General features: G+C 62.5%; 5 protein-coding genes across 8 annotated transcripts; 3 read left to right on the top strand and 2 right to left on the bottom strand.

Moving 5' to 3' along the window:
• The first annotated feature begins 871 nt into the window (after positions 1 to 871).
• CREB3L4 (cAMP responsive element binding protein 3 like 4) lies at positions 872 to 2,928 on the top strand. Its single transcript, XM_058042865.1, has 8 exons — positions 872 to 1,059; positions 1,145 to 1,342; positions 1,812 to 1,889; positions 1,970 to 2,076; positions 2,193 to 2,261; positions 2,361 to 2,436; positions 2,510 to 2,600; positions 2,708 to 2,928. Exons 1-8 carry the CDS (start codon positions 955 to 957, stop codon positions 2,926 to 2,928), a joined length of 945 nt encoding a protein of 314 aa, XP_057898848.1. The 5' UTR covers positions 872 to 954.
• A 186-nt stretch (positions 2,929 to 3,114) lies between these two features.
• Positions 3,115 to 4,905, bottom strand: JTB (jumping translocation breakpoint). The gene is made up of 5 exons (XM_058042936.1): positions 4,777 to 4,905; positions 4,653 to 4,693; positions 4,289 to 4,374; positions 4,125 to 4,204; positions 3,115 to 3,528 (listed from the first exon to the last, which is right to left on the bottom strand). Exons 1-5 carry the CDS (start codon positions 4,824 to 4,826, stop codon positions 3,372 to 3,374), a joined length of 414 nt encoding a protein of 137 aa, XP_057898919.1. The 5' UTR covers positions 4,827 to 4,905; the 3' UTR covers positions 3,115 to 3,371.
• Positions 4,906 to 5,574: 669 nt separating this feature from the next.
• Positions 5,575 to 7,937, bottom strand: RAB13 (RAB13, member RAS oncogene family). The gene is made up of 8 exons (XM_058042907.1): positions 7,761 to 7,937; positions 6,975 to 7,035; positions 6,817 to 6,877; positions 6,631 to 6,708; positions 6,461 to 6,550; positions 6,021 to 6,086; positions 5,846 to 5,896; positions 5,575 to 5,764 (listed from the first exon to the last, which is right to left on the bottom strand). The coding sequence occupies exons 1-8, from the start codon at positions 7,882 to 7,884 to the stop codon at positions 5,687 to 5,689; spliced, it is 609 nt and encodes a 202-aa protein (XP_057898890.1). The 5' UTR covers positions 7,885 to 7,937; the 3' UTR covers positions 5,575 to 5,686.
• A 415-nt stretch (positions 7,938 to 8,352) lies between these two features.
• RPS27 (ribosomal protein S27) lies at positions 8,353 to 9,647 on the top strand. Its single transcript, XM_058042965.1, has 4 exons — positions 8,353 to 8,407; positions 8,669 to 8,777; positions 9,041 to 9,151; positions 9,523 to 9,647. Exons 1-4 carry the CDS (start codon positions 8,402 to 8,404, stop codon positions 9,549 to 9,551), a joined length of 255 nt encoding a protein of 84 aa, XP_057898948.1. The 5' UTR covers positions 8,353 to 8,401; the 3' UTR covers positions 9,552 to 9,647.
• A 631-nt stretch (positions 9,648 to 10,278) lies between these two features.
• LOC131095208 (cathepsin S-like) lies at positions 10,279 to 17,026 on the top strand. 4 transcript variants are annotated; one of them, XM_058042850.1, is made up of 11 exons: positions 10,279 to 10,393; positions 10,746 to 10,936; positions 11,155 to 11,274; positions 11,800 to 11,955; positions 12,027 to 12,251; positions 13,408 to 13,573; positions 14,094 to 14,199; positions 15,187 to 16,399; positions 16,471 to 16,630; positions 16,684 to 16,732; positions 16,764 to 17,026. In XM_058042850.1, exons 2-8 carry the CDS (start codon positions 10,811 to 10,813, stop codon positions 15,284 to 15,286), a joined length of 999 nt encoding a protein of 332 aa, XP_057898833.1. In that variant the 5' UTR covers positions 10,279 to 10,393; positions 10,746 to 10,810; the 3' UTR covers positions 15,287 to 16,399; positions 16,471 to 16,630; positions 16,684 to 16,732; positions 16,764 to 17,026. The 4 variants fall into 4 exon arrangements, with proteins under 4 accessions (XP_057898833.1, XP_057898834.1, XP_057898835.1 ...); XM_058042851.1 differs by having other exon boundaries at positions 15,187 to 16,328; positions 16,684 to 17,026; XM_058042852.1 differs by having other exon boundaries at positions 16,551 to 16,630; positions 16,684 to 17,026.
• Positions 17,027 to 19,940: the final 2,914 nt, after the last annotated feature.

Below are 19,940 nucleotides of genomic sequence, written 5' to 3'. Positions count from 1 at the left end.
AATGGGAACAAGGACCGGAATGGGAACAAGGACCGGGACCGGAATCGGGCACCGGGATGGGGAACTTGGGACCACAGACCGCGTTAGAGGTCAAGGAGCGCGACCGGGGACCACGACCGCGATCGGGATCAAGGACCGGGACTGCGACCACGATCAAGAACCGGGATTGCGGACCGGGACCGAGCGGGGATCGGGAAATAAGGACCGGGATCGGGAGTCAAGGATCGGCTTTTCCGGGCCCGGGATCGGAAACGGGGCCGAGGACAGGAGCGGGGGTCGGAACCGAGGGCGGAACCGAGGACGGCACCGGCGGGACCCCCGCTCCCCCCGCCCCGCACTCACCGCCCGCCGCATCCCAACGGCGTCCCGGGAACTCCGGGGGGCGGCACCGCCGCCAGCCCAGCCAATAGCGGCGCGGAATCCCCGCTTACGTCACGGATTGACGCGCGGAGCAGCCAATGGGGAGCGAGCAGAGCCCGCGCGGCCCCGCGGCCCCGGGAGCGCGCACGTGTCCGCTCGGCCGGGCGGGGCGGGGGAATGCTCCGGTTACCGGGGGGATCTCGGCGATCCTGCACTCCCGGACCCCGTTACCGGGGACATCCCCCGTTCCTCCACCCCAACTCCGTTACCGGGGGGCGCGGGGGGCACCGGCTCCGGTACAGAGCCGCCCCAAGCCCGGTTCCCCCGTTCCCAGTTCCCCCGCGAGACCCTCCGGAGGCAGCCGCACCCCCCGGTGCCCCGGTAGGGCGGCCGGAGCCCCGAGCCCCGCGGGGGGAGGGATGATCGCGGCCCTTCCCGGCACGGGGCGGGACTTGGCCGCGTTCCCCGGGATCCCGGAGATCCTGGTGCCCAGCGGCGGCACCGGGCGGAGGCGGCGGCACCACCGGGGACCGGGGGACCCGCAGGGGGTTCACCCCCGGGGCTCGGGGCACGAGGGATCCCCAGGGAACCCCAATGGAGGCACCGGAGCTCCCGGAACCCGACGGGCTCTTCCCGGATCCCGCCTCGCTCCCGGTGCCGGTGCTGGGCTTCCAGATCTTGACGCTCCCGGAGGATGATGTGAGTGGGGGCGGGCAGGACCCCCCCGGGGACACCGGGATGTCGCGGGGGTGCCGTCACGGACCCCGGCCCGGTGTCCCCGCAGGGCAGCGGAACCGAGGAGCTGCTGGGGCTGACGGTGAACCCCGACATCGCCTGCGGGCTCGGCACCGGCCCGGAGCCCCCCCGGACCGAGGGGCCCCCGCCGGTGCTGCTGGAGGTGGTTTGTGACCTCAGCGCGCCCCTGCACCCCTCGCTGTTCCCCGGCACGCAGCTGGCCCCGCAGCCCGACCCCCGAACCACGGTGAGTGCCGGCACCCCCAGCTCACACCTGGACCCCCAGTTCAGCCCCGGATCCCCCAGTTCAGTCTCGGACCCCCAGGCTTGCCCCAGTCCCCCCAGTTCAGTCCCGGACCCTTCCAGTTCACCCCTGGACCCCCCCAGTTAATTCTCAGACCTTCCCAGTTTGTCCCCGGACCCCCCCCCTAGTTCATTCCCAGTTCGTCCCCAGACCCCCCAGTTCGTTTCCAGATGCCTCAATTCACTCCCGGAACCCCCAGCTCACCCCCAGACCCCCCCCCAGTGCACTCCCAGACCTTCCCAGTTTGCCCCTGGACCCCCAAGTTTGCCCCCAGACCCCCCAGCTCACCCCCAGACCCCCCTAGCTCACCCCCAGACTCCCCCAGTTCCCCCCAGACCCCCCTAGCTCACCCCAGTCCCCCCAGTTCAGCCCAGTCCCCCCAGTTCAGCCCCATTCCCCCCGTGTCGCGCAGCTCCGGCTGACGGAGGAGGAGCAGCGGCTGCTGGCACAGGAGGGGGTGACCCTGCCCGGGGCGCTGCCCCTCACCCAGGTACGGCCGGGGGGCACACGGGGGGCGCTCGGTGCCACCGGGACGGGGGGGGGGACAGCAGTGACCCCTCGGTGCCCCAGGCCCAGGAGCGGCTCCTGAAAAAGGTGCGGAGAAAGATCCGGAACAAACAATCGGCGCAGGACAGCCGGAGGAGGAAGAAGGAATACCTGGACGAGCTGGAGAGCAGGTGGGGGTCCCGGTTATCCCGGTGTTCCCGTTATCCCGGTGTTCCCGTTATCCCTGCGTTCCCGTTATCCCGGTTCATCCCTTTCCCCGTTATTGTCCCTCTCTCTGTCCGGGCAGGGCGGCCGCGTGCTCGGCACTGAACCAGGAGCTGCGGAAAAAGGTGCAGGAGCTGGAAACGAGCAACGGGTGAGCACCGGGATGGGGCACCGGGATGGGCACGGAGCTGGGATGGGGCACCGGGATGAAGCACCGGGATGGGCACAGAGCTGACCCCCGTTCCCGCAGGTCTCTCCTGCGGCAGCTCCAGGCGCTGATCAAGGAAACCTCCACCAAGCCCGCTCAGACCGGCACCTGTGTCCTGGTACGGCTCCTCCGGCACCCTCCCGGTCCCTCCCAGTCCCGTTCCGGCCTCACGGCTCCCGTCCCTCCCGCAGATCCTGTTCCTGTCGCTGGGGCTGATCCTGCTGCCCAGTTCCAGCCCGTTCCGCCGGGACGGCGACCGGGACGGCCTCGGGCCCACCGGAGGTAACGGGAGCACCGGGAGGGGGGTGGGAACGGCCTGAGGTAACGGGAGCACCGGGATGGGAACCGGGACAGCCCCTCCAGCCCCATCGGTGTCCCCGTTCCCGCAGTGATCTCCAGGAACATCCTGATGCGGCGGGAACCGGGAGAGGTCGCACAATTCCCGTTCCCCCGGTGGATGTCGGGGCCAGAGCCGGGACCGGGAGCAGAGGACGGAGGCGGGGAGGGGCCTGGGGATGGAATTCCCGCCTCCCGGAGGGATCCGGGCACCAATTCCTCCAGGCAGGACGCGGGGACAGGAGGGACGCGGGGACACGGGGATGAGATGTGACGGGGGAACGTTCCAGAATAAACCTGAGCTGTGCTTCCACCCCGTGGAATGTCGGGGGGACCCCCAAAGGCCAAACGTGCTCCAGCCACAGGGACTGGGATTTATTCCACATTCCACCCCCCCGGGGACCCTCAGCCCTGGAATAAATGGGGATCCCCCCAAGCAAACAAACAACCGCAGCCTCACTCCAGGAACCATGACCAGGATTTATTCCACATCCCTCTCCTGGAGGACGATCCCAGAGCAGATCCCGGTGCTGGGGGGCACGGCGATCCCCCCCAAAAGGACAAACCCGGGGATTTATTCTGCACCCGCTCCGAGGGATGCCCTGGATGCTCCCCGAGGCAGATCCCGGCAGGACTCCGGGTGCGGGCAGCAAAGCCGGGGCCGCCTCTCCTCCCGGCGCTCCGGGCCGGCGGAACTCCCGGCTCCGAGCCCTCCGGCTAAATGGACTCGATCTGCTTGCGGACCTTCTCGAGCGCCCGCCGGTCCAGCACGCGCTGCCGCAGCACCACGAGCGCCGCCGCCGCCGCCGCCACGCCCAGAGCGGAGCCCACGAAGCGCCAGAAGCGCTGAGCCTCCAGCGCGGCCGAGCGGCAGCTGCGGCACGGCCCGGGGCAGCGAGGGATGGATGGATGAATGCCCTGTCCACCCCCTGGGAATTGCCGGCTCCGATGCAATTCCCAGCCCCGATTCTCCTGGAATTCCGAGCCTCGATCCCCCAGGAGTTCCCAGCTCAAATCCCCCAGGAGTTCCCAGCCCCAATCCCCCGGAATTCCCAGCTCCAATCTCACAGGAATTCCCGGCCCTGAGAGAATTCCCAGCCCCTATCCCCCGTTATTTCCCAGCCCAAATCCCAGGATCTCCCAGCCCCAATCTGCCGTTAATTCCCAGCCCCAATCCCGGGATCTCCCGGCCCCAATCCCCCGTTAATTCCCGGCCCCAATCCCGTTAATTCCCAGCCCCGATCCCCCGTTAATTCCCAGCCCCGATCCCCCATTAATTCCCAGTTCCGATCCCCCGTTAATTCCCAACCCTATCCCGTTAATTCCCAACCCTATCCCGTTAATTCCCAGCCCCGATCCCCCGTTAATTCCCAGCCCCGATCCCCCGTTAATTCCCAGCTCCGTTCCCGTTAACTCCCAGCCCCGATCCCGTTAATTCCCAGCCGCGATCCCGTTAATTCCCGGCCCCACCTCTTGTACTCATCCCGGTGGGACGAGGCGCAGTTGATTTTCTCGATGAAGCCGGTGGGGCCGCACGCCGGGATCGTTTTCTGCCAACGGGAGCACGGAGGGCTCGGTCACGGGGAGAGCCCCGGGATAACGGGGGGACCCCGAGCCCGGGGAGCCGCACTCACCATCTCGAAGCCGGAGCACCGCGTGCACTCCTGGGCAACCACGAACTGCTCCACTCGCCAGCACGGCGTGGCCACCGCGGGGCTCGCTGCGGGCCGGGGGGATCGCGTTACCGGGGAACCGGCGGGGAGCGCCCCGGTACCGGACAGAGCCCCGGGGCCGGACCGAGACCCCGCGACCGGAGAGACCCCTCCGTCTCCAGCCTCACAGCCCCGGATCTATCCCGGTCTGAGCTCCCGGAACCTGTCCGAGCCCCCGGGATCCCGTTCCAGGCCCCCCGGTCCGAGCCCCCACATCCCGGTCCGAACCCCCGGGACCAGACCGAGCCCCCGGGACCGTCCCAAACGCCGGCCCTGCCCTGCTCACCGGGCCGCTCCTCGCTCGCTGCCGCAGCCGACGCCGCCGGGCTGTGGGCACAGAGGAGCTGCCGTGAGGGCCCCGCACCGGGCCCGTTCCTTCCACCCCCCGGTTTCCCCCGGTCCCCGCTCACCGCAGCCCGCTCAGCACCGCCAGCAGCACCGCGAGGCCGCCGGGCCCCATCGGGGCGGCGGGATTCGCGGGAAAGCCCCAGGAACCCCCGCGATCCTCCGGGAACTACCGGGCCCGGCCCCGCCGCGACGGCGGCACCGCCATGTTGGAACTGCCGGGGGTGCCGGGAGGGGGAGGGCGGGGCCTGGAGGCTCAGCCAATGGGAGAGAGGGGCGTGGTCCGAAGTATGCATAAGGGGCGTGGTTTAACCATATCGGGAATATCTTAATTTATGAGGGGCGTGGTTTCGGTTTAATTAGGGGCGGGGATATGCGAATGAGATGGAGGCGTGGCTCTGCGAGTGGGCGTGTTTTTTTTTTTTAAATCAATATTTGGTGTTGTGGGCGTGGCTTGGGCGCGGCTTCGCCGCCGCTCGTCCCGGTCGCGATCACGGTATCGAACTCGATCCCGTCTCCGACCCCGGTCCCGTCTCCAATCCCGATCCCGGTCCTGGTCCCGATCACGGTATCGAACCCGATCCCGACTCCGACCCCGGTCCCGGTCTCGGTCCCGTCTCCAATCCCGATCCCGGTCTTGGTCCCGATCACGGTATCGAACCCGATCCCGTCTCCAATCCCGGTCCCGGTCCCGTCTCCAATCCCGATTCAGGTCCCAGTCCCAACCGCGATCCCGGTCCTGGTCCCGGTCCCGGTCCCAATCCCGATCGCAATCCCGGTCCCGACCGCGATCCCAACCCGGTTCCGCCCCCTCCAAACCCCCATCAAAGAGACTCCGGAGGCGGGACAAGGCACAGCGGGGCTTTATGGCACAAGGAGAGAGGGGGGCAGCCCCAAATCCCCCCAGATTCCCCCCCAGATCCCTCCGGAGAGGCGCCCGCGCTGCCCCGGGGGTCTCGGGGAGCTCCCGAGCCCCTACCCCAGGGAGCATCTCCCGCCGGCCTTCCGGGGGGGGCCGGGCTCCAGCAGGGCCCTGCTGCTGCTGCCGGGGGGCTGCGGAGAGAGTGGGGGGTCAGGGGGGCGCAGGGGGGGTCGCTGGGCTGCCCCCCACCCCCAAATGCCGGCCCCACTCACGGCTTTGCTGAAGGATTTGTGCAGGATGTCCCGCGCCAGCGTGCAGAAAGCCTGGGGGGACAGGGGCTGCTCAGAGGGGGGGCAGTGCTTGGGGACCCTCCGGGAGGAAGGAGGGACCCCCCCCCCCCCCCATCCCGGCAAATTTGGGGGTGCAGTCCCAGGGACCCCCCCTCACCTCCTCCACGTTCTGGCTGGACTTGGCGCTGGTCTCGAAGAAGTGAATCCCGTGTTCCTTGGCCAGCTGAGGCACCGTGACCTTCCTGTGATCCCCTGGGACCCCCCCCAATCCCAATAACCCCTCCCCAAAACCCCTGGGAACCCCCCAATCCCACTAACCCCTCCCCAAAACCCCTGGGACCCCCTCCAATCCCACTAACCCCTCCCCAAAACCCCTGGGACCCCCTCCAATCCCACTAACCCCATCCCAAAACCCTTCTGTGACCCCCCAATTCCCATGGAGACCCCACAGACTCCTCCAGCGCGTCCCCAGAACCCCCCAGCCCCAAAGCCGCCTCCAGACCCCCCCAGCCCCACAAACCCCACCCCAATCCCACCCCCAGGGACCCCCCAGCACCCCTTCTTCCCTCGCAGCCCCCTCCCCGAGCCCCCTCCCACCTTCTCGGCCGCGTCCCGCTGCACTTTCCTCCTCCCCTCCATGTCGCACTTGTTGCCCAGGAGGAGCCGCTCCACCCCGGCCGAGGCGTTCTGGGGACAGGGGAGGGAAACACGGGCAGGACCCCCGCGACCCCCACCCAATTCCCCCTCCCCAGAATCCCCCCACCCACCTCCTTGATGCTTTTCATCCAGTTCTGGATGTTCTCGAAGGATTTCTCGTCCGTGATGTCGTACACCAGGACGATGCCCTGGGTGGGGGGGGATCGGGGGTCACGGGAGGGGGGTCGGGACCCCCTGCCCGCGGTTTTGGGGTGGGGTCCCGACCCCCCCCCCGGGCTGCAGCCCCCTCCCCGTACCACGGCTCCGCGGTAATAGGCCGTGGTGATGGTTTTGAAGCGTTCCTGTCCCGCCGTGTCCCTGCGGAAACGGGGCGGGTTTGGGGATTTTGGGGGAATTTTGGGGGGGGATTTGGGGGTCTCCAACCTTCCCTGAGCATCCCTCATCCCCGACTCACCAGACCTGCAGCTTGATCTTCTTCCCATCGATGTCCACAGTGCGGATCTTGAAGTCGATGCCTGGGGGAAAGAGAGGGGGGCACTGGGGAGCAAAACCAGTGCCCTCCCAGTGCTCCCAGTGCTCCCAGCGACGGCATTCCGGCGCCCAGGAACCATCTGGCTCTCCGGGAAACGGGGGGGGCAAAATCCGGGAGGGGAATCCCGGGGCATTCCGGGGCGGAGGTTCCCGGGAAGAACCCGGTGGGCTCCCGGTGGGGGGGTTCTGGTCAGTTCCAGCGTGGGGGTCCCGGGGATTTTGGGGTGGGGGTTCCTGCTGAGTGCCAGGGTCCCGGTGAATCCCGGGATGGGGGTGCCGGGGCAGAGAGATGTGGGAGGGGTCCCGGGGGGATTTCGGTGAGGCGGGGTCCCGGTGAATCCCGGGATGGGAGTCCCGGTGGTCTCCCGGGGTGGAAGGATCAGGGAGGGGTCCCGGGGGAATTTCTGATTGGGGGAGTCCCGGTGAATCCCGGTATGAGGGTCCCGGTGGGGTCCCGGGATGGAAGGATCAGGGAGGGATCCCGGGGGAATTTCAGAGAGGGGGGGTCCCGGTGAATCCCGGCTGGGGGATCCCGGAGGGGTCCTAGGATTGGAGTCCCAAACAATCCCGGTGAGTCCCGCTGGGAGGTCCCGGTGAATCCCGGAGGTTCCCACTTGGGGGGGGCGTCCCGGTTTGGGGGGTGCCGGTGAATCCCGGTGGGTCCCCATTAGGGGGGTCCCGGGGGGGGTCCCGAGGGGGTCTCACTCACCGATGGTGGAGATGTAGGTGCTGCTGAAGTTGTCCTCGGCGAAGCGGATGACGAGGCAGGTCTTGCCCACGCCGCTGTCCCCGATCAGCAGCAGCTTGAAGAGGTGGTCGTAGGCCTTGGCCATGGCCCCCGCCACCGCCCGCCGCCACCGGGACCGGGCCGGCCCCCCCCGGGCGGGGCCTGAATGCGGCCCCGCCTCCCGCCGTGACGCCACGCCCAGATGACGTCATCGAACAGATACTCTTACGTCACGAGTCCGACGCGCCACTCCCAAAATGGCGCCACCATCCCAAGATGGCAGAGGTTCAGCGACCTCCCCAAAATGGCGGCAACACAGGGACCATCTCAAAATGGCGGAAACACGAACCACCCTACTGACAATGAGGCACTTTCCCAAATTCCGACAGTTTAAAGAACCACCCCAAATGGCGGCAATGAGAGGCGCCTTCCTCAAAGTGACAAAACTTTAACGACCGTCCCAAAAGGCGGCTAAGTTAGCGACCTTCCCACAATGGCGTCAACACCGCCGCCACAGCCCAACGATGGCACCGCCCCACTTCCGCCCCTGGGGCCGCCCCTCAGCGGAAATGGCGCTGCGGGGCTGAGCCCGTCCCTTTCCGGCCCCTCACACCGCCGCCGCCATGCCTGTGAGTGCGGCCCGACCCTGCCCGGGCTCCGCCGCCCCCGCGGCCGCCCCAGAACCGCGCCCGGCGGGGCCAGGGAGGGGCGGGAGGGCGCGGGGAAGGCGCGGGGAGGGCGGCGGGGCCGGGGGCGCGCGGGGCGCTGAGGGCGAGGAGCGCGAACGTGGGAGCCCCAAGATGGCGGCAGCGGCGTGAGGGGACGGAGGGTGGGGGGAGCGGGAGCGATCGCGGTGTCCTCAGGACTGACCGATCCCGGTGTCCCCGCAGCTCGCCAAGGACCTGTTGCACCCGTCTCCCGAGGAGGAGAAGCGCAAGCATAAGAAGAAGCGGCTGGTGCAGAGCCCCAACTCGTACTTCATGGACGTCAAGTGCCCCGGTGGGCATCGAGGGTCTCCCCGTGTCCCGCTGTTGTCCCCGCTCTCTCTTTGCCCTTCCATGTGTTTATTTCCCTGTGTCCCGCCGTCTCTTCGTGTTTTTCCCCGTTCTTCTTCTCCGTGTCCCTCCCGGTATCCCCCTTTCGTGTCCCTTCACGCGTTTCCTGCCTTGTCCCGTTGTCCCTCCGTGTCCCTCCACGTGTCCCGGTCCCCCTGCCCGTGTCCCCACCCCGGTAACTCCGCTGTCCCCACGCTGTCCCCGCAGGCTGTTACAAGATCACGACCGTGTTCAGCCATGCCCAGACCGTGGTGCTCTGCGTGGGCTGCTCCACGGTGCTGTGCCAGCCCACGGGGGGCAAGGCTCGGCTCACCGAGGGTGGGTATCCCGAGGGGGCTTTGGGAATACCGAGGGTGGGAGGGGATGGAGGAATCCGGGGCTGCTCCGTGGGGAGGTGCCGTGCAAGGAGGGCTTGGGGGGATTTTGGGGTGGGGGGACACGGTGTGGACCCCACTGGAGGGGCTGGTTCCTGTTTGGGGTGGGGGGATTTGGGACCTCAGCGGGGCTGATTCCCCCCCTCAGTAGTTTTGGAATTTGTGGTGGAGGGTTGGAACGCCAAGGAGAGGTTTGGAATTTGGGCTGCTGTGGAAGCTTTTGCCATCAGAATTGCCCAGAATTCGGGATGGGAGAGGTGGAGTTGCCGTTCCCAGAGCGGTGCAGCATTGCCAGGTCTGTGTTTGCTCCCCCAGGCTGCTCGTTCCGGCGGAAGCAGCACTGAGGCAGCCGGGATGCCACGGAGACACACGGGAATTCCGCCCTGTCCCTGTCGCCCCCTCCGCTTCCCGCTAATAAATTTTGGATAAAATACCCAAAATGGGTCAGGTCTGCTTCTTGGCTGCAGGAACACTGCGGGGTTTGGGGATGCGGGGAGGGAATTCCTTCCTGGGAGGTGTCCCTTCCCAAAGCATTCCGTGATTCTCAATCCAGGTGGTGCCACCACCACCCTGGGGTGGGACAAGTCTCCTTCCTGTCCTTGTGGGGATGCTCAGTTGGGAATTCCACCTGGATAAACCTTTTCTGTGTGTGGTTTAACTGGAGGAACTGGGAATGTCCATGTTTCATGCTCCCCACGCTGGTGCTAACACGGGTCAGTGCTCTGATCCTATTATGGATCCTCCTCCCACCCCTCTTTTCCCATCCGGAGGGGAATTACCAGGATGTTTTCCCCAGATCTGGCTCTGGTGGGGTGAACTGGGGGCTCAGCTCTCCCCATTCCCACCTGGAGCTCCCCAAACCCACCCCGAGCTGTGACCCCGCTCTCACCCCGCATTTTTGGGGTGCTGAAACAACAAACCCTCCCTCCCTCCCTCCCTCCCTGGGTGTTTTCTGGAAGCTCTCGCCCTGCTGGCCCCTCAGAGCTGAACTGAAATCGAAATTGGGACTTTCGGTTCCTCATTCCCTCATTTCCTGGCTCGTGATTTCTGCCCACGGCGCCGCTGCCCCGCGCCCCAAATCCCGGCGTGCCGGCGCTGGGAACCCTCCTGATCCGAGCCCGAACCCCCAAATCCCCTCCCCAGCCCCTCCTGGAGGTCGGGGCCAGCCCGGGAGCAGCTTCTGGAGGTAATTTGGGCGGCTTTGATGTTTTAATCCCCGCCCCAGGAGCGCTTGGAGGAAGTAAAACACGGGGACAAGTGGATTTGTGGGGCTGTGGGGTCTGTTTTATCCCAAACCTCCACCTGGGTTGTGGGGTTGTCGGTGTATGCCATCCTGAGGGGCGCTGCTCGGGTAAAACCAGGGAATTTTGGGGATTTTTGGGCATGGATTTGTCCCAGCAGCTCGGGTGTGTCCTGGCCTGCCCTCACGGACACGGGGCTGGCTCCGGGATTCTCCCCCGCAGGGAATTTTGTGCTGCGTGTCCGGGCGGGCCGGTGGCACCGCCAGGTCACCGGGGTGTTGTCACCTCCCTGCCCAGACCGGATTTGTCACCGAGGGGTCAATCCCGGCTCCGAGCCCTCGGCTCCTGCTCCGGATCCCGGGATGGAGCCGCTGGCTCCCGCCGCCCTCCTGGCCCTGCTGGTGCTGGCCCTGGGACACCCCGACCCCGCGCTGGACCGGCACTGGGAGCTCTGGAAAAAATCCTACGGCAAGGAATATCACCCCCAGGTGCGAAGGTGATAGGATGGGAGCTGGGAATGTCCTGGGAACATCCCGGGATTTCCTGGGGCTCTCCTGGTTGGAGAAGATCCGACGGCGTTGTGAGCACGGCCGCTCCCCGGGGATGAGCCAGCTGGGGCTCCCGACGGCTTTTACTGGGATGAACTGGGCTGGGAAGGCTCTGGAGGGGCTGTCCCGGCTCTGACAGGGCCCTGCTGGCATTGCAGGAGGATTTGCTCCGTCGCCTGACGTGGGAGAAGAACCTGTGGCTGGTGACCCTCCACAACCTGGAGCACTCCCTGGGGCTCCGCTCCTACACGCTGGGCATGAACCACCTGGGGGACATGGTGGGTGCTGGCAGCGGTTCCAGCCCTCTGGAATTGCCCCGGAGGGGGACTGGACCTGGATTTTGGTGGGTCTGGGGTGGGAAAGCTCCTGACATCCCCCTCAGCCCTCTCTGGTGGGATCCAGCAGCCAGGGACAGGCTGCTCTGGAGTTCTGTGAGGAAAGAGCTGCTTGGGGTGGGATTTGGGACACACGGGAGGTGTCTGGAATTCTGTGAGGAATTCTGTGAGGAAAGAACTCCCTGGGGTGGAATTTGGGGCGCACAGGAGCTGTCCTGGTCATTTGGGATATTTATGGATCATCCCTCTTCTGTGTCCCAAATTTGGAGGGGGTTTATGACCCAGTTTCCAGGGACTTGGGGAGCTGGAGCTGAGCTTTTCCTTTCCTGATTAAAATCTTGAAATTAAATGGAAAAACAAGGAGTTGAGGATCCCCCACAGCCAATTCCACCTCAGAAATCCCGCACCACCCTCGTGTGGGGCTGACAGAGAGCAGAAATCACCCTCTGGGATTCTCCTTGCCCCCAGACCAGCGAGGAGGTGGCAGCATCGCTGACGGGGCTCCAGCTCCGTCCCCGTCCCCGCCGGAATTCCGCATTCCCAGCCCGACCCCGGCCTGCTGGGGACATCCCCGAGGCTCTGGACTGGCGGGACAAGGGCTGTGTGACCGAGGTGAAGAACCAGGTGAGCCTCGCCCCGGCATCCTCCCGCCGCTCCCCACGGCGGCCCCTGAGCCTCTCCCGCCTCCTCCGCAGGGCGCCTGCGGATCCTGCTGGGCCTTCAGCGCCGTGGGAGCTCTGGAGGCGCAGCTGAAGCTGAAAACCGGGAATTTGGTGTCCCTGAGCGTCCAGAACCTTGTGGATTGCTCTGGGATGTACGGGAACAAGGGCTGCGCCGGCGGGCTCATGACGGACGCGTTCCAGTACATCATCGACAACGGCGGCATCGAGTCCGAGGAGTCCTATCCCTACACGGCTCAGGTGGGCCTGGAAAACCTCTTTTCCTGGAAAACTCATGGAAACCTCACCCTGTTCCTGTTTTGCTCCCTCCTCTCCCATCCAATTCCCCCTGCCTCGGTTTCCTGGTGGCACCTCAGGATCCAAAGCCAGGCCAGGAACTTTGGGATTGTTTGGAGGGGAGTGACTGGACCAGGAGCTGGAATTCCTACCTGGTTATTTCACCATTTCTTAAGCAACGAGCTGGAGGGGAGGGAAAAATGGGTCAGGAGCCTCCTGAAAACACGATCCCAGGAAATGGGTCAGAGCAACAACAGCTCAATCCAAGAAAAAGTGGGAATTAACTCTCCGAATGTGGAGCTACAGAGGGAAAAGCTGTTCCTGGGGTCTGGAGGGAATGAGAAGCATCTGTGGATAGGGAGGATGAGGATGGTGGCTCCAGGGAAGAGGAGGATGACGATGCAGGCTTGTGCTGGATTTGGGATTGGGAACCAGCCTCAGAATGGGGTTGGAATTTTGGATGTTTTTGAGGAAAAAGGACAGAGAATCCTGTGGGAAACAAACCAAGGATGGGGAAGGCAGGACTGGAGGGGCTCGGATGGGGGTCTGGGAATGCTCCTGGATCCCAGTGGCTCATTCCCATTTCTTGGCTTGTTCCCATTTTCTGGCTGGTTCCCGTCTCTAGACTTGTTCCTATTCTTTGTCTCATCCCCGTTTCCCAGTTAATTCCCATTCTTTGGCTCGTTCCCATTTCCTGTCTCGTTTCCGTTTCTCAGCTCATTCCCGTTTCCTGGTTTATTTCCATTTCCCATCTCCTTCCCATTTCCAATCTCCTTCCCATTTCCTGCCTGATTCCTGTTTCCCACCTCATTCCTGTTTCCTGCCTCATTCCTGGTTCCCATTTCCCGGCTCATTCCCATTTCCCAGCTCATTCCCATTTCCCACCTCATTCCCGTTTCCCGGCTCATTCCCATTTCCCACCTCATTCCCATGTCCCGGTTCATTCCCATTTCCCACCTCATTCCCATTTCCCACCTCATTCCTGTTTCCCATTTCCCAGTTCATTCCCATTTCCCACCTCATTCCTGTTTCCCATTTCCCAGTTCATTCCCATTTCCCATCTCATTCCCGTTTCCCACCTCATTCCCGTTTCCCGTTTTTTTCCCCCGTTTCCCATCAGAACGGGACGTGCCACTACAACGCCTCCGCCCGCGCCGCCTCCTGCTCCCGCTTCGTGGAGCTGCCCGAGGGCGACGAGGCCGCGCTCAGGGACGCCGTGGCCACCGTGGGCCCCGTGGCCGTGGCCATCGACGCCACCCGGCCCAGCTTCTTCCTCTACCGCTCCGGTGAGGCCTCCGGATTGGGCGGAATTCGGGGATTTTTGGGTTAATTCCTGGGGGGAGGCTGGAGTGGGATGGTCTTGAGGCCTTTAGGGCTCTTCCAACCTTCCAAATCCACTTTCTTTGCAGAATCCTTCCAACCTTCCAAATCCACCTTCTTCCTTTCTTTCCAGAATCCTTCCAACATTCCAACAGAATCCTTCCAACTTTCCAAATCCATCTTCTTCCTTCCTTTCACTCCAGAATCCTTCCAACCTTCCAAATCCAACTTCTTCCTTTCTTTTCACAATCCTTCCAACCTTCCAAATCCACCTTCTTTCCAGAATCCTTCCAACTTTCCAAACCCACCTTCTTCCTTTCTTTCCAGAATCCTTCCACCCTTCCAAACCTACCTTCTTCCTTTCTTTCACCCCAGAATCCTGGTGAGAGGTATCATTGGGAATTTGGGTGGGGTTTGGGAGGCTGGTGGTGAATTCCTGGAGGGAGGCTGGGATCCGTTGGAATTCTGAATTTTCTCCCTCCCCAGGCGTGTTTGACGACCCCCAGTGCTCGCAGGAGAAGCTGAACCACGCCGTGCTGGTGGTGGGATACGGCTCCCTGGAAAACAAGGAATATTGGCTGGTGAAGAACAGGTAAAAACCCTGAGCATCCACAGGGAATTCTGGAACATTCCCAGCTGGATGGAGCCCACAAGGATCAGAGTCCAACTCCCAGCCCTGGACACCCCAAAACTCCCACCTTGTCCCTCAGGGCCTTGTCCAGGTGCTTCTTCACCCACGGGGGGGTTGGAACGATGATCCATAAGGTCCATTCCGGCCCAACCCACTCCATAATCCCAGGATTTTGTGTTTGGAGCTGCCCAAATCCGTGTGGATGTGGCACTTGGGGACACATTCCCATGGTGGTGGCCTTAGCAGCCTCGGGGACAGTTGGACTTTGTGATTTCCGAGGACTTTACCAACCCAAATTGTGGTGGTACCAGTTGTGAGTTTCTCTGGGTCTGGACTGGAGGCACTTGAGACAATAATTCATGTTGGGACTCAAGTGTTTATTATTGTGTTTATTATTTCTTATCAGTAAAACAATCTCACTACTGTGAGTTGGGCAGCAAGGCACAAAATGGCCAACAATCTCTTGTTCCAAGGTCTTTTAAGACTAAACTATCCAATTAAGAACTGACACCTAAATTATTTCCCCTTTTAACCCAATAACTGATCCCAATGTGGATTTTTCCGCCCAATTACAAAATGCCACCCAAACCCATGAAGAAGAAGCCTGGAGAAGAAATCCAGGATGACACCCTGTGCCCTCCATCTTGCACACTAAAAATCCCAAAATCTCAATTTCTCACCAAGTGATGCCTCTACACTGCTCTCTATAATTTCACATTTTTGTGGATTTTAGTCTATCTCGAAGTTTAGAAAACTTTCTCCATGAATGAGGGTCAAAATCAGTGCTCCCCCTGGGCGTCAGAACACGTCAGAGCAAACAGAGAAATATTCCCTGTGGTGCCCTGGGTTTCCACACGGAATAGTTCCATGAATCCCAGGATTCTGGCACCTTCTCCTTTTTAAAAAAATGAGGATTTTTTCCCTGTTTTCTTCTCCCTGTTCCCAAAGCTGGGGCGTGTATTTCGGGGACGCCGGGTACATCCGCATGGCCCGCAACGCCTCCAACCTCTGCGGCATCGCCAGCTACGCCTCCTACCCGCTCATCTAGACCCGATCTGGACCCAATCTGGACCTGGTCTGGACCTGCTTTGGACCTGCTCTGGACCTGATCTGCACCTGCACTCCAGGCACCTCCCCAGAGCTCCAGATTTCCATGGATTCCATGGATCCCTCTACTTCCAGGGTCGCTTTCCAGCGCTGGGCATTGTCTGGTGGTTGGATCCGTGGGTTGGGAGGGGATCCAGAGGGTGGGATGGGGAAATGTTGTTGATAAGCATCAGGGAGTTCGTTTTTGGTGGAAATGTGGGGGTTTGGGAGTAAAATGGTGATTCCTGCAGGGATTGGTCACAGGGGCAACAGGGAGCGGGTAGGAGGATCGTAGGGGTCGTTGGGATCACTGGGATGGGGTACTGGGACCACAGGGGTCACTGGGATCACTGGGATTGGGTACTGGGACCACAGGGGTCACTGGGATCACTGGGATTGGGTACTGGGACCACAGGGGTCACTGGGATCACTGGGATGGGGTACTGGGACCACAGGGGTCACTGGGATCACTGGGATTGGGAACTGGGACCACAGGGGTCACTGGGATCACTGGGATTGGGTACTGGGACCACAGGGGTCACTGGGATCGGGCACGGGGTTCATTGGGATCAGGTAATGGGATCACTGGGATCACTGGGATTGCGTACTGGGATCATTGGCATCACAAGGATCACAGGGATCGTTTGGATCATGTAATGGGATCACTGGGATCACAGGATCATTGGGATTGGGTACCAGGGTCATTGGGATCACTGGGCTCACAGGGATCACTGGGATCACTGCAATTGGATGGTGGGATCATTGGGATCAGGCACAGGGATCGTGGGGATCAGGTACAAGGATCACTGGGTTCACAGGGATCATTGGAATTGGGTACCAGGGTAATTGGGATCACAAGGATCATTGGGATCACTGGGATTACTGGGATCCCATTATCAGGATCCCAGGAATCCCAGGGATCACAGAGATCAGGTGCTGGGATCACAGAGATCATTGGGATTGGGGACCAGGACGACTGGGATCACTGGGATCATTGGGATCAGGTACTGGGATCACTGGAATCACAGGGATCATTGGGATTGGGTACCAGGATGACTGGGATCACTGGGATCAGGTACTGGGATCACTGGAATCACAGGGATCATTGGGATTGGGTACAAGGATCACACATATCATTGGGATCAGGTACTGGGATCACAGAGGTCATTGGAATTGGGTACTGGGATCACAGGAATCACTGGGATCACGGAGATCATTGGGATCAGGTACTGGGATCACAGAGGTCATTGGAATTGGGTACTGGGATCACAGGAATCACTGGAATCACAGGGATCATTGGGATTGGGTACAAGGATCACAGAGATCATTGGGATCTGGTACTGGGATCACTGGGATCAGGTACTGGGATCACAGGAATCCCTGGAATCACAGAGATCATTGGGATCTGGTGCTGGGATCACAGGGATCACTGGGATCAGGTACTGGGATCACAGGAATCCCTGGAATCACAGAGATCATTGGGATTTGGTACTGGGATCACAGGGATCACTGGAATCACTGAGATCACTGGGATCAGGCACTGGGATCACAGAGATCACTGGGATCAGGCACTGGGATCACAGGGATCTCTGGGATCATGGGTTCCTCCCTCTGGAGCTGCTGCGATGCCGGACATCGATTTCCCTCCCCCGTGTGACACTGCTGGGATTGCAGATATTCCATGGAAAATAAAAGATTTGCATCTTGCCGCCTCAAAAATCCCGATATTTGGGAGATAATCCCCCCCCCCCAAAAAAAAAAAATCCCAACATTTGGTGGCTCCCATCACCCCGCAGCCAAGAATTCCGTGTTGGTGGATGGAGATCCCGAGGGAACAGTGTCCCCTTTGTCCCTTTTGTCCCTAAACAATGTCCCCAAGGCTGGAATTCCTCACCCCCGGATCCCACCCCTCCCGTGCCGGGGGGATCCGAGCAGCCGGGAGCACCGGAGCGCCGGGATGAGGGGTAAGGATGATCCCAGAGGGATTTCCAGCTGGAAAAGGGGCGCGGGTGGCTCATTCCCAGCGGCCGCATTGGGATTTAGGGCGAGGCTTTGTTGGGAAAAGGAGTTGTCCCCGTTGGATCCCAAACCCTGGCACCTCCCTGGATTTCGGGGGGTGGAGCTGCGGCATCGGCAAGGATGAAACCCCCCCCGAGGGGACCCTGGTGAGGAGGAGAAAATTCCAGAATCCCCTTGGAAATCATGGAATCATTCAGGTTGGAAAACAGAAAGATTCCACGCCTGGAATGTTTCTGGAGTTTTGGGGAAGGGGTTTTTGTCCCTCTGTGGGGTCATAGCTTTGCTCGGCAAGGACCCAAAGACCCCATTCCCGCCTCCATCCAGGAATCCAAGCCCCAGCTTCCCAAATTCCACCCTAATTCCAAAGGTTTATGCACACAAGCGCCGCGGGGCGGACCCGCAGAACCAGGAAACCGCCAGGCCAAAACTTAACCCCCGAAAAACCTGGGGGAAAGGAGAACTCACTCAATCCCTGCCCTGGGAGAGAGAATTCCCGAGGAAATCCCTGGAAAAGCTTCGGGAGCGGGCAGGGCTCGGGGCCGGGGAGTTGGCACCTCCTGGCACCTCCCGAATCCCGCACAAAGGTCCCCGTTCCGCCCGCTTGTTTAAACAAACACCTTCCCGGCGGGACAAATCCCCGGGAATACCCGCGGGGACGCGGAACCCGGGGCCCTTTGGCTCCGGAGGGGCCGAAAATTCGGGATTTTCCTGGGATTTCTGCCGGCGAGGAGAAACCCCGGGAAAATCTGGGCGCTCCCGGAGCTTTTCCACGCTGCCGGATATTCCCTTTGGTGGGAATCGGGGTGCTGGGGGCCCGCAGGTGCCTCCGGAGCGGGATGGAGCCGGTGCAGCCGGGATTAACCCGTTCCGTGCCGGTTTTTCGCAGGAGATGAAATCCCGCCTGGATCCGGCATTGCCCGAGGTGTGTGACCCGTGCGGAACCGGGACAAGGTGGGGATGGATGTGGGGGCAGCGCCGAGGATTCGGGGTTCAGCCCCGTGGGATGTGGGGTTCTGCAGGCTGCGGGTTGGGAAAAACGGGAATATTCCAGTGGGGGTGAAGGAATTCTCGCCTTTGGGGCAGGGAAACTGAGGCACGGAGCCAGCCCCGCCCTGCCCTGCGGGGTTTTGGGGGTTCCCGGCTGAATCAGCCACAAATCCCATGGGAAGGATCTCGGGGAGCGGGGAAGGGAGAGTTCCACCCCGAGGGGAACGCGGGGGCTGTTCCCGATCCCTGAAAATGGCTGGGAAAGGGAATCGGGGGGTGCCGGGATTTGGGGAGCGGCAGCGGCACCCCCGGAGCTGCGGGACAAAGGGTTAACCGGGAAAAGGCTCCGCTCGGCCGGGTGGTTCCTGGTTTGTTTGGAGTGCGGGGAAAGGGGGAGGGGGCGCGGGGCCGGGACCCCTCCTCGGGAACCGCCGGGACCTCGCTGGGAATTGGGAATTAATTTGGGAACTGGGAATTAATTTGGGAATTGGGAATTCCCGCCCGGCACCGAGCTCAGCCCCCGCTCCCGTCACCCGCAGGTAGGACCGGGGTGACCCGGGGTGACCCGGGGACAGCAGGACCCCCCAAAATCCCCTCTGAGCCCCCCCCCCCCCCCAGGGCCACCTTCCCCGTGGTCCCCCCAAGGTCGCGGTCCCGGTTCCCTCCGGCGCCGCCGGGATGGGGAATCCCCCGCCGATCGTTCCCCGCCGGTACCGGACGGTGCCGGGAAAACACCGGAGCCCCCCCCCGGGTTCCGAACCCCTCCGGGAATCCCGGAATTCCCAGCGGGAATCGCGGCACACCCCACCCCGGTGTGAGTTTGGCCATTCCCAGCTCGGAGGAGATCCCGAAATTCCCGGTCCGCCGTTGTCCCGGTGTTATCCCGGCCTTGTCCCGGTGTTATCCCGCTGTTCCCGAGTCCCGGTCGGGATCCAAACTGGCCACTCTCAGCCAACATTTCGGGGCTGCCCCCAGGACCGGGATTTGGGGGGGGAAATGTCCCCAGAATTGGGATTTGGGGCTGGAGCTGCCCTCAGCATAGGGGTTCGGAGGGAAGGAAGATGTCCCCAGGACCGGGATTTTGGGGGAGCGGTCCCCAAGATCGGGATTTGGGAGCGGGATCAGGATTTGGGGCTGGAGCTGCCCCCAGCATCGGGATTTAGGGGTGAAGATGTCCCCAAGGTCGGCATTTTGGGGAGCTGTCCCCCAGGATCAGGATTCGGGGAGGAATCTGTCCCCAGGACCGGGATTTGGGGGATTTGGGGCTGGGTCCAGATTTGGGGGCTGGAGCCTCCCCCAGGATTGGGATTTGGGGGGACTGTCCCCAGGAATTTGGGGGGGCTATCCCCAGGATGGGGATTTAGGGGGATCTGTCCCCGGAATTGGGATTTGGGGGGGATCTGCTGCAGGATTTCCCTTTCCCTGCTCCGGAGTTTGAATTTGCATCCTGAGATTCCCGGCAGGCTCAGGGAAGCTCCTGCACATCCCGGCTGCTTTCCTGCACCTGGATGAGCCCGGGAACCCCAAAATCTGCGTGGGGGGAGCCTCGTGGGTCCTCGGGAAGAGCCAAGCCCGTGGTTTTCCCCTGGAGCCATGGCCACGCTCCTCTC

Source organism: Melospiza georgiana, chromosome 33, assembly GCF_028018845.1.
Source record: "Melospiza georgiana isolate bMelGeo1 chromosome 33, bMelGeo1.pri, whole genome shotgun sequence".
Classification (NCBI taxonomy): domain Eukaryota; kingdom Metazoa; phylum Chordata; class Aves; order Passeriformes; family Passerellidae; genus Melospiza; species Melospiza georgiana.
This window is presented reverse-complemented; position numbering and strand designations above follow the sequence as displayed.

Excerpts from the sequence above, each read along its gene's own strand:
- CREB3L4 (XM_058042865.1), top strand. The coding sequence starts at position 955 with ATGGAGGCACCGGAGCTCCCGGAACCCGACGGGCTCTTCCCGGATCCC. Across the intron at positions 1,890-1,969 it reads GGGCGCTGCCCCTCACCCAG|GCCCAGGAGCGGCTCCTGAA; the intron begins GTACGGCCGGGG and ends TCGGTGCCCCAG. Across the intron at positions 2,437-2,509 it reads AGACCGGCACCTGTGTCCTG|ATCCTGTTCCTGTCGCTGGG; the intron begins GTACGGCTCCTC and ends TCCCTCCCGCAG.
- JTB (XM_058042936.1), bottom strand. The coding sequence starts at position 4,826 with ATGGGGCCCGGCGGCCTCGCGGTGCTGCTGGCGGTGCTGAGCGGGCTG. Across the intron at positions 4,694-4,776 it reads GCGGTGCTGAGCGGGCTGCG|CCCGGCGGCGTCGGCTGCGG; the intron begins GTGAGCGGGGAC and ends CTGTGCCCACAG. Across the intron at positions 4,205-4,288 it reads GGTGCTCCGGCTTCGAGATG|AAAACGATCCCGGCGTGCGG; the intron begins GTGAGTGCGGCT and ends TCCCGTTGGCAG.
- RAB13 (XM_058042907.1), bottom strand. The coding sequence starts at position 7,884 with ATGGCCAAGGCCTACGACCACCTCTTCAAGCTGCTGCTGATCGGGGAC. Across the intron at positions 6,709-6,816 it reads CCTATTACCGCGGAGCCGTG|GGCATCGTCCTGGTGTACGA; the intron begins GTACGGGGAGGG and ends CCCCCCACCCAG. Across the intron at positions 6,551-6,630 it reads GGATGAAAAGCATCAAGGAG|AACGCCTCGGCCGGGGTGGA; the intron begins GTGGGTGGGGGG and ends CCCTGTCCCCAG.
- LOC131095208 (XM_058042851.1), top strand. The coding sequence starts at position 10,811 with ATGGAGCCGCTGGCTCCCGCCGCCCTCCTGGCCCTGCTGGTGCTGGCC. Across the intron at positions 11,275-11,799 it reads TGAACCACCTGGGGGACATG|ACCAGCGAGGAGGTGGCAGC; the intron begins GTGGGTGCTGGC and ends CCTTGCCCCCAG. Across the intron at positions 14,200-15,186 it reads TATTGGCTGGTGAAGAACAG|CTGGGGCGTGTATTTCGGGG; the intron begins GTAAAAACCCTG and ends CTGTTCCCAAAG.
- RPS27 (XM_058042965.1), top strand. Across the intron at positions 8,778-9,040 it reads CATGGACGTCAAGTGCCCCG|GCTGTTACAAGATCACGACC; the intron begins GTGGGCATCGAG and ends CTGTCCCCGCAG. Across the intron at positions 9,152-9,522 it reads CAAGGCTCGGCTCACCGAGG|GCTGCTCGTTCCGGCGGAAG; the intron begins GTGGGTATCCCG and ends TTGCTCCCCCAG.